The following is a 9,932-nucleotide window of genomic DNA, read 5'->3' as shown; positions in this document are numbered from 1 at the left end:
AGAAGGGTCTGGGGGCCTTTAGAAGAGCCCTGAGAGGCTCTAGAACGGTCTGGGGGCCCGTCAGAGAAACGGCTCTGGAAGTCAGGGGCTCTGGAAGGGTCTGGGTGTGTTTAGAAGGGGCCTTGGGGGCTCTAGAATGGTCTGGGGGCCTTTAGAAGGGCTCAGGGGGGGCTCTAGAAGGGTCTGGCAGCCTTTAGAATGGCCCTGGGAGGCTCTGGAAGGCTCTGAGAGCCTTTAGAAGGGCCCTGGGGGGCTCTAGAAGAGTCTTGGGGGCCTTTAGAAAAGCCCTTTGTGGCTCTAGAAGGGTCTGGGGGCTTTTAGAAGGGACATGAAGGGCTTTAGAAGGGTCTGGGGGCCTTTAGAACAGCTCTGGGGGGCTCTAGAAGGGTCTAGGGGCATTTAGAAGGGACGTGAGGCGCTCTGGAAAGATTGGGAGGCCTTTAGAAGGGCCCTGGTGGGCTCTAGAAGAGTCTGGGGGCCTTTAGAAGACCTCTGGGGGCCTCTAGAAGGGTCTGGGTGCCTTTAGAAGGGCTCTGGGAGGCTCTTGAAGGGTATGGATGTGAGCATCTCTCCCCAAACTCCACACTTGACCTCCCGTTTATGTCACCAAATACGCAGGGAAGAGGCAAGTCCCCAGCTTGGGAGGTCCGGGGCAGGGTGTGCTACGATGGGTGCTTGGGGAGGGATGTGGCAGCAGCTGGGGCAGGGCTGTGAGGTCACAGACCCCACGGTGCCACACTGGGATGGGCAGGGCTGTGCCGTGTCACGGGCACCGCTCCGGCAGTGCCAGCAGCAGTGTTGGCAGCATGGTGCAGGCACGGGGGGCCATGGCCCCAGCTCGCCTCCTTATCCTCCTCCTCCTGGTGTCCCTGGAAACGCGGGTTGTCCAGGCTGCCCCGTGGCGAGCACGACCATCAGGTGGGTGGGCAGGGGCTGGCACCCAGCCCTGGGCAGCAGGCGCCGTGCCTAGCGCTGCTCAAGGGGCAGCAGGGCTGGGAGAGCAGCAGAGCCGGCTGGGCTGGGTGAGCCTTGGCAGCTCCACTGCATGTCCTGGGGAACGAAACTGAGGACAGCACCTCATGGAAACCTGTGGGATTCCAGCTGTGGCAGAGGCAAAAGCCGCCCGGCTGCTCAGCCCGACCTGGGAGCATCGGGGGGGCCCCCAAAGGTGTCGGGGTCGCTGCACTGAGCGGGCACCGAGGGGTTTGTGCTCTGCTCTCAGCACATTTCCCATCCTACGTTCTTGGCCAGCACTCTGACGTGCGGAAGAGCAGAGGGGAAGGGGTCGGCTGTGCTGTGCCCTGGGAAGCTCTTTGCCGGCCTCTCCCACCCTTCACTGCTTCCCTTGCCGGCTGCAGAGCTGGCTGGGGCTGAAGTTAGAGCTGGTGTGAGTTCCGGGTGGTCCTTTCTCCTGACAGCTCCCCGCCTGGTTTATGTTGGATCAGCACGGTCCAGGCAGCCAGGAACCGTCTGTGCGATGCCCCAGAGGGGAAGGGAGGGACGAAGGCTTGAACTGCATTCACCGCCATTCTGATTGGAAGTAGATTGAGATATTTCATGGAGCTGCTCTCTTCTGTTTGTTTATAGACGTGGCTGGAGGCAACGGATCTCCAGCTTCCCAGCTGGGTCCCGGAGCTGAGTTGCAGGAAGATCGCATGGGTACGTCAGCTTTGGACCTCCTTCGGGAGCTGCCAGCTCAAAGCCCGCACGGGAGCAAGGCTGCTCTTGCAGGTGTGAGAACACAGACCTGCATCGCGTGTGCCACCCCATTGCACGATCCCCTCATGTCCTGCTGTTGAGCTGTGACAGGGTGATCACCGTGTTTGATGGAAACACCATGGGTGTTTGGGTGCAGGTGTGGCTCCAGCTCCAACTTCTCAGCCTGATCCCGCACTGGAGCCCACCTGGCGTCCCAGGAGCGGTCGGCGTTCTGGGCTGAATGCGCAGACCAAGTGCTCATTGTCAAGATTTTGTTAGTGAGAAATTTAACTGGATACTTTCTGTTAAGGGTTTGAAAGAGCAAAGGATAACACTAAAGCAAGGAAGTCTTCCCAGCTTCCATCAGACCTCCTGAAGGAAATCCTGGAAGAGCTGGAGAAAGCAGAACCTGGTGGGTATATTGCCCCCTTAGCCAGAGCACTTGGGAAGGCTTTACAGACTCTTACGGACAAGGCAGACCCTGCGGCAGCAGGAAGTGACTGACCGGAGCCTCGCTGCGCCAGCGTGCACTGTCACACCTGCAGGCGCTGCTGGGCCGCAGGGATGGTCCAGAGTCTCTGCTGCAGTTTTGGTCCTAGCTGAGCCCAGCACAGCTGCTGCCCCTGGCCAAAGCTGTTCTGGGTAGACACTGGCATCCAGCCGGCAGGAGCTGTGGGTGCTCAGGCCACGCTGAGAGTGCCCAGGGTGGCAGAGAGGACACGCGGGCAGCTTGGGGTCAGCGACACTGGCAGACTTTGCCAGGGCTGCAGGCGCGTGCTGGCCTGGTCCACCCCTGTTGTTCTCCTTGGTGTCTGAGGACTCTGGGTGACACCCTGGGGACAGGGACAGATAGAAGCTGGACATCCAGCTTGAGGCCACACAGCTCACTCAGAAGCAGCAAACACAGAGGGCTGTGGATTCAGTCTCTGGTGGCTTCACTCTCTGTTCCCGGCTATGTTTTAGATAACTTGGCTGTGGTTTCCCTTTGGCTTTGAGGGTCTGTGGGCTCTTTGCTTCCACTGGTGAAAGTGCCCAAGACATGGTGACCAGAGCTTGGGGTTCAGTTCACTGTGTGTGTCTGTGACCCTTCCTGTGGGACGGAGGTGGCAGGATGGGATGTGCTTCTCCACAGGGCTCTCTCCCAGCTGAACTAGGTAGCCTGATCTAGTGGGAGGTGTCCCTGCCCATCATAGGGGTGTTGGGACTAGATGATCTTCAAGGTGCCTTCCAACCCAAACTATTCTATGGTTCTATGGTTCTATGATTCTATGAGTCTATGAAGTGGCTGCAGCATCTCCCTGTCCCCTCTGAAGGAAGGCGTATACCATCACCTTAAGGTTTACCAAAGATGCACTAAGTGTGATAAGAAGGTCCCATGCAATCTCCTAGTCTCCTGTCAGCTCAGGTATTGCTGCCTACGGGAACGCTGGCAAGTGCCAAGCACTTGAATTTTCCTCCGTGAATGACACCTTGTTTGGACTGGTGATGAGGTGCAGCCCCAAAAGCCCAAGCTTTGTTTCCAAGCCTTATTGCTGTCTTTGGCCTCCTGAAGTTATTGCATTCCTGATGAAGAATGGTTACTACCAATTAAACCGACCCTCTGTCTTTCTGAAGGTACGGACGGTGGGACTGTGGACGAGGAGGCGCTTTGGGAAGGAGGCGTTCGGGCAGCACCGATCTCTGATGAAGAAACAGGGCCAATCCAGTCAACAGGCGCACCAGGTAATTGCTGTCCCTCGGTCACCCAGCGCCATCTGTCAGCATCCCTGTGGGTCCACAGGCTCTTCCCCTGGTGCCGCTGCCTCACACCGTTAGCACGGAGCAGCTGTTCTCAAAGAAGCCTGGAGTGGCTCTCTGGGAAGGAGCGTCAGCTCTGGGGTGCAGAGTCATTGCCACCAGTTCACCAGAGCGATGCTCACTCGTAACCCCCTGCGGCTGCAGGACGTGCTCACCACCCACCACCCCCAGCTTCCAGGATGTCAGAACTTTGCTGTTTGGGGACGGAGGCCCATCCAAAGCGTGTTGAGTAGGTGATGGGAAATGTGGCTCTTAATGGAATGCATCTCCTGCCAAACCTGCATCCCGGAGCTTGCGGGGAGTCACCCGAGGCACAACAGAGGAGAATCCCTGCTGTGAGCTGGGATCCAAAGGGATGAACAGACAGACTGGAGACAGCTTAGAGGGAAAATGGGATTATGGCCATCCCAAAGCTGAGGGAGAAAGAGAGGCTCCAGAGTGCTCCGATTTGCCAAGGCTTTGGCTATTTCCTTTGTTACTGCTGAAACCAAGGAAATCTTGCAGCCCCGGGATGTTCAGTGTGTCAGAGATGCCGACAAAGTGAGAAAGAACATTTCCTGGCAATGCCAGACCTCCTGCACCATCGCCAGCAGCGAGCAGGACATACTGACTCCAGAATTGTTCCTCCAGGTGAGGATGGTGACAAAAACTCGAAGACTGTGGCTCTGAAAGGTTTCTGGAGCTACTGCTCAGAAGGCATTGCAGCAGTCCTGGGCTGCATGCTGCTGGGGATGGTGTTTTGCTGCGTGTGCCGCCTGTGGAGGAAGAGGAGACGGTGAGTTGCTGGGACGGAGATTTGCCAAACTTGTGTATCAGACGGGGTTTCCTGACCAAGAGGCGTTCAGAGGCCAGGGGTTCTGCAGTGCCCAGTCAGTTACTGGGCAGGCTCTGCTGACATCTCTGTCCGGGTGGTGAGGGCTGAGAGGAGATGAGCCATGGGCAGGTGAGCAGAGCCCCAGCCTAGGGGGGCAGGGCGCCCTGTTTTCTGCACAGAGCTCCCCATCCCCTCAGCTCCCATGTGCACCTTGATACCCACATCCCACGGTGTTCCCAGCGCGGCCCAGTGCCCTCGCACTGGCTCAGCACTGCAGCCGGGCCTCAGCGACTTCTTCTCTGCACAGGAACCGCTCCAGAGCCTCGTGAATCCATGCCGACCCCAGCAGCTGCCCCTTGCTCCCGGCCAGCCGTCCTGTGCATCCCAGCACCCACTAGAGCCAGAGCCAGCGCCAGCAGCCACCTCCATGCCTGGAAAACCAGCCTGCCTGTCCTGGAGCCCCACGGAACCAGCCCAGCGCCCTTTCAGCCCCCTGCCCCCATCCCAGTGCCCTGATCCTCCTGGCCAGGACAGGCTGGGGTGTGGAGAGAGATTCCTGATGGATGGCTTCAGGGGTAGCAGGTATTGCTAACCACCCGCAGAGCAAGAAATACAGAGCAGCAGTGCCAGTGTCCGAGTCAGAGTGGCAGCAGACCCAGGAACTCCCCAGTTCTGGGCTGAGCTCCTTCTTGGGGTATGCAGGGACGTGGGTGCCCGCAGTGTCAGCAGGCAGGGAACCGGGCAGGGGAGCCGCTGACACGAAAGACGAGAGGTTGGACCCTAGAAAGGAGTCTTTCAACCCTAGAATCAAAGCTTTGGACCCTAAAACTGAAACTCTGAGCCATAAAAAGCGATTTGGAGCAGAGAAGGGAGGGTTTGGACACACAAGATGTGGCTTGGACCCTAAAAATGGCTCCCTGAGAGGAGATCTGTGTTCCTCACCTGCAGCACCCCTGTCCCTGTCTCTGTCCCTTTCCATGTTCCTGTCCCTGCTGTCCCCTGCACTCTAACACAAACTCAAACAGTGAGCCTCCATCAGAAAACAAAATCTATAATAAAACTTGATATAAGCAAGCCTCTTGATCCACAATAAAAGTCAGTCAACTTCAATTTATTCAAAAGTATCAGAATGACAAATTGTTCAGGGAAGCTTTCCACATTTGTTGTCGCACTCTAAAACTCTCTGCTGGAACAAGACTCTGAAATACAGGTTTATGTAGAATATTTCCATGTAAGCTTATCACCAGTTTTAGAAATTAAGGCATAGGTTAACTGTCAGAAGAGGAAAATAAAGAGAGGCCCTGGGAGGCTTTAGAAGGGTCTAGGGGCCTTTATAAGGGCCCTGAGTGGCTCTAGAAGGGTCTGGGGTCCTTTAGAAGGGGCCTGGGAGGCTCTTGAAGGGTCTGGATGTTTTTAGAAGGGTCCAGAGGGGCTCTAGAAGGGTCTGGGGGCCTTTAGATGGGAATTATTGGGCCCTAGAATGGTTTGGGGGGCTTTAGAACGGCATTGAAGAGCTCTAGAAGGATCTGGGAAGCTTTAGAAGGGCCTGTGTGGGCTCTAGAATGGTCTGGGATCCTTTAGAAGGGCTCTGGAGTGCTCTAGAAGGGTCTGGGGGCTTTAAGAAGGGACATAAGTGGCTCTAGAAGGGTCTGGAGGCTTTTAGAAGGGCTCTGGGGGGCTCTAGAATGGTTTGGGGGCCTTTAGAAAGGCACTGAGCGGCTCTAGAAGGATCTGGCAGGCTTTACAAGGGCCCTGGGGGTCTCTAGAATGGTCTGGGGTCCTTTAGAAGGGCTTTGGATTGCTGTAGAAGGGTCTGCGGTCATTTAGAAGGGCCCTGGGGGGCTCTAGAAGGGTCTGGGGTCCTTAAGAAGGGCTCTGGGGGGATCTAGAAGTGTCTGGGGGCCTTTAGAACAGCTCTGGGGGGTCTAGAAGGGTCTAGGTGCTTTTAGAATGGACGTGAGGGGCTCTGGAAGGATGGGGGGGCCTTTAGATGGGTCCAGAGGGGCTCTAGAAGGGTCTGGGGTCCTTTAGATGGGTCCTGGGGGCCTCTAGAAGATTCTGAGGGCCTTTTGAAGGGCACAGGGGGGATCTAGAACGGTCATGGGGCCTTTAGAAGGGCTCTGAGGGGCTCTGGAATGGTGTGGGGGCCTTTAGAAGGGCTCTGTGGGGCTCTAGAAGGGTCTGGGGGCCTTTAGAGTGTCCCTAGGAGGCTCTAGAAAGGTCTGGGGGCTTTTAGAAGGGACATGAGGGGCTGTAGAATCATCTGGAGGCATTAAGAAGGGTTAAGAGGCACTCTAGAAGGGTCTGGGGGCATTTAGAAGGGCCCTGGAGGAGCTCTAGAAGGGTCTGGGTGCCTCTAGAAGGGCCCTGGGGGGGCTCTCAAAGGGTCTGGGTGCCTTTAGAAGGGCTCTGGGTGGCTCTAGAAGGGTCTGGGTTCATTTAGAAGGGCCCTGGGGGGGGGCTGTAGAAAATATTCTGGGGGCCTTTAGAGGGTCCCTGGGAGGCTCTAGAAGGGTCTGGGGTCTTTTAGAAGCAACATGATTGGCTCTAGAAGGGACTGGAGGCCTTAAGAAGGGTCTAGAGGCGCTCTAGAATGGTCTGGGGTCCTTCAGACAGGCTTAGGAAGGCTCTAGAATAGTCTGGAGGCCTTTAGAATGGCCCTGGGGGGCTCTAGAAGGGTCTGGGAGCTTTAAAAGGGTCCAGATTGGCTCTAGAAGGGTCTGGGGGCCTTTAGATTGGCCCTGTGGGGCTCTAGAAGGGTCTGGGGGCATATAGATGGGCCCTGGGGGGCTCTAGAAGGGTCTGGGTGCCTTTAGAAGGGCCCTGGGAGGTTCTGGAAGGGTCCGGGTGCATTTAGAAGTGCGCTGAGTGGCTCTAGAATGGTCTAGGGTCTTTAGAAGAGTCATGAGTGGCTCTAGAAGGGTCTGGGGGCCTTCAGAAGTGTGTTGAGGGGCTCTGGAAGCGTCTGGTGGCCTTTAGAAAGGCCCTGAGGAGCTGTAGATGGGTCTGGGGGCCTTTAGAAGTGCCCTGGGTGGCTCTAGAAGGGTCTGGGGGAATTTAGCAGGGCCTGGGGGGCTCTAGAAGGGTCTGGGGGCATTTAGAAGGACCCTGGGGGCCCGAGAAAGGTCTGTGATCATTTATAAGGGCCTTTGGGGACTCTGGAAGGGTCTGGGGTCATTTAGAAGGGCCTGTGGGGGCTCTAGATGGGTCTGGAGGCCTTTAGAACGGCCTGTGGGTGCTCTAGAAGGGTCTGGGGCCCATTAGAAGGGCCTTGAGAGGCTCTAGAAGGGTCTGGGGTCTCTTTGAAGGGGCATGAGTGGCTCTAGAACGGTCTGGGGGCCCGTCAAAGAAACGTCAGGGGCTCTAGAAGGGTCTGGGGGCCTTTAGAAGAGCCCTGAGAGGCTCTAGAACGGTCTGGGGGCCCGTCAAAGAAACGGCTCTGGAAGTCAGGGGCTCTGGAAGGGTCTGGGTGTGTTTAGAAGGGGCCTTGGGAGCTCTAGAATGGTCTGGGGGCCTTTAGAAGGGCTCAGGGGGGGCTCTAGAAGGGTCTGGCAGCCTTTAGAATGGCCCTGGGAGGCTCTGGAAGGCTCTGTGGGCCTTTAGAGGGGCCCTGGGGGGCTCTAGAAGAGTCTTGGGGGCCTTTAGAAAAGCCCTTTGTGGCTCTAGAAGGGTCTGGGGGCTTTTAGAAGGGACATGAAGGGCTTTAGAAGGGTCTGGGGGCCTTTAGAACAGCTCTGGGGGGCTCTAGAAGGGTCTAGGGGCATTTAGAAGGGACGTGAGGGGCTCTGGAAAGATTGGGAGGCCTTTAGAAGGGCCCTGGTGGGCTCTAGAAGAGTCTGGGGGCCTTTAGAAGACCTCTGGGGGCCTCTAGAAGGGTCTGGGTGCCTTTAGAAGGGCTCTGGGAGGCTCTTGAAGGGTATGGATGTGAGCATCTCTCCCCAAACTCCACACCTGACCTCCCGTTTATGTCACCAAATACGCAGGGAAGAGGCAAGTCCCGAGCTTGGGAGGTCCGGGGCAGGGTGTGCTACGATGGGTGCTTGGGGAGGGATGTGGCAGCAGCTGGGGCAGGGCTGTGAGGTCACAGACCCCACGGTGCCACACTGGGATGGGCAGGGCTGTGAGGTCACAGACCCCACGGTGCCACGCTGGGATGGGCAGGGCTGTGCCGTGTCACGGGCACCGCTCCGGCAGTGCCAGCAGCAGTGTTGGCAGCATGGTGCAGGCACGGGGGGCCATGGCCCCAGCTCGCCTCCTTATCCTCCTCCTCCTGGTGTCCCTGGAAACGCGGGTTGTCCAGGCTGCCCCGTGGCGAGCACGACCATCAGGTGGGTGGGCAGGGGCTGGCACCCAGCCCTGGGCAGCAGGCGCCGTGCCTAGCGCTGCTCAAGGGGCAGCAGGGCTGGGAGAGCAGCAGAGCCGGCTGGGCTGGGTGAGCCTTGGCAGCTCCACTGCATGTCCTGGGGAACGAAACTGAGGACAGCACCTCATGGAAACCTGTGGGATTCCAGCTGTGGCAGAGGCAAAAGCCGCCCGGCTGCTCAGCCCGACCTGGGAGCATCGGGGGGGCCCCCAAAGGTGTCGGGGTCGCTGCACTGAGCGGGCACCGAGGGGTTTGTGCTCTGCTCTCAGCACATTTCCCATCCTACATTCTTGGCCAGCACTCTGACGTGCGGAGGAGCAGAGGGGAAGGGGTCGGCTGTGCTGTGCCCTGGGAAGCTCTTTGCCGGCCTCTCCCACCCTTCACTGCTTCCCTTGCCGGCTGCAGAGCTGGCTGGGGCTGAAGTTAGAGCTGGTGTGAGTTCCGGGTGGTCCTTTCTCCTGACAGCTCCCCGCCTGGTTTATGTTGGATCAGCACGGTCCAGGCAGCCAGGAACCGTCTGTGCGATGCCCCAGAGGGGAAGGGAGGGACGAAGGCTTGAACTGCATTCACCGCCATTCTGATTGGAAGTAGATTGAGATATTTCATGGAGCTGCTCTCTTCTGTTTGTTTATAGACGTGGCTGGAGGCAACGGATCTCCAGCTTCCCAGCTGGGTCCCGGAGCTGAGCTGCAGGAAGATCGCATGGGTACGTCAGCTTTGGACCTCCTTCGGGAGCTGCCAGCTCAAAGCCCGCACGGGAGCAAGGCTGCTCTTGCAGATGTGAGAACACAGACCTGCATCGCGTGTGCCACCCCATTGCACGATCCCCTCATGTCCTGCTGTTGAGCTGTGACAGGGTGATCACCGTGTTTGATGGAAACACCATGGGTGTTTGGGTGCAGGTGTGGCTCCAGCTCCAACTTCTCAGCCTGATCCCGCACTGGAGCCCACCTGGCGTCCCAGGAGCGGTTGGCGTTCTGGGCTGAATGTGCAGACCAAGTGCTCATTGTCAAGATTTTGTTAGTGAGAAATTTAACTGGATACTTTCTGTTAAGGGTTTGAAAGAGCAAAGGATAACACCAAAGCAAGGAAGTCTTCCCAGCTTCCATCAGACCTCCTGAAGGAAATCCTGGAAGAGCTGGAGAAAGCAGAACCTGGTGGGTATATTGCCCCCTTAGCCAGAGCACTTGGGAAGGCTTTACAGACTCTTACGGACAAGGCAGACCCTGCGGCAGCAGGAAGTGACTGACCGGAGCCTCG

General features: G+C 57.6%; 1 protein-coding gene across 2 annotated transcripts; it reads left to right on the top strand.

The window, feature by feature from the left end:
* The first annotated feature begins 1,646 nt into the window (after positions 1-1,646).
* LOC138728529 (anti-sigma-I factor RsgI2-like) lies at positions 1,647-4,981 on the top strand. 2 transcript variants are annotated; one of them, XM_069871956.1, is made up of 5 exons: positions 1,647-1,659; positions 2,009-2,110; positions 3,313-3,420; positions 4,126-4,270; positions 4,617-4,981. In XM_069871956.1, exons 1-5 carry the CDS (start codon positions 1,656-1,658, stop codon positions 4,636-4,638), a joined length of 381 nt encoding a protein of 126 aa, XP_069728057.1. In that variant the 5' UTR covers positions 1,647-1,655; the 3' UTR covers positions 4,639-4,981. The 2 variants fall into 2 exon arrangements, with proteins under 2 accessions (XP_069728057.1, XP_069728056.1); XM_069871955.1 differs by lacking the exon at positions 4,126-4,270.
* The last annotated feature ends 4,951 nt before the right edge of the window (positions 4,982-9,932 follow it).

This window comes from Phaenicophaeus curvirostris, chromosome 18 (genome assembly GCF_032191515.1).
Source record: "Phaenicophaeus curvirostris isolate KB17595 chromosome 18, BPBGC_Pcur_1.0, whole genome shotgun sequence".
In the NCBI taxonomy this organism is placed as follows: domain Eukaryota; kingdom Metazoa; phylum Chordata; class Aves; order Cuculiformes; family Cuculidae; genus Phaenicophaeus; species Phaenicophaeus curvirostris.
The sequence above is the reverse complement of the archived record's forward strand: the minus strand, read 5'-3'. Positions and strand labels throughout refer to the sequence as shown.

Bases quoted from the DNA above. Each gene is read 5' to 3' on its own strand.
- LOC138728529 (XM_069871955.1), top strand. The intron at 2,111-3,312 runs GTGGGTATATTG...GTCTTTCTGAAG, and splicing joins GCTGGAGAAAGCAGAACCTG to GTACGGACGGTGGGACTGTG. The intron at 3,421-4,616 runs GTAATTGCTGTC...TTCTCTGCACAG, and splicing joins CCAGTCAACAGGCGCACCAG to GAACCGCTCCAGAGCCTCGT.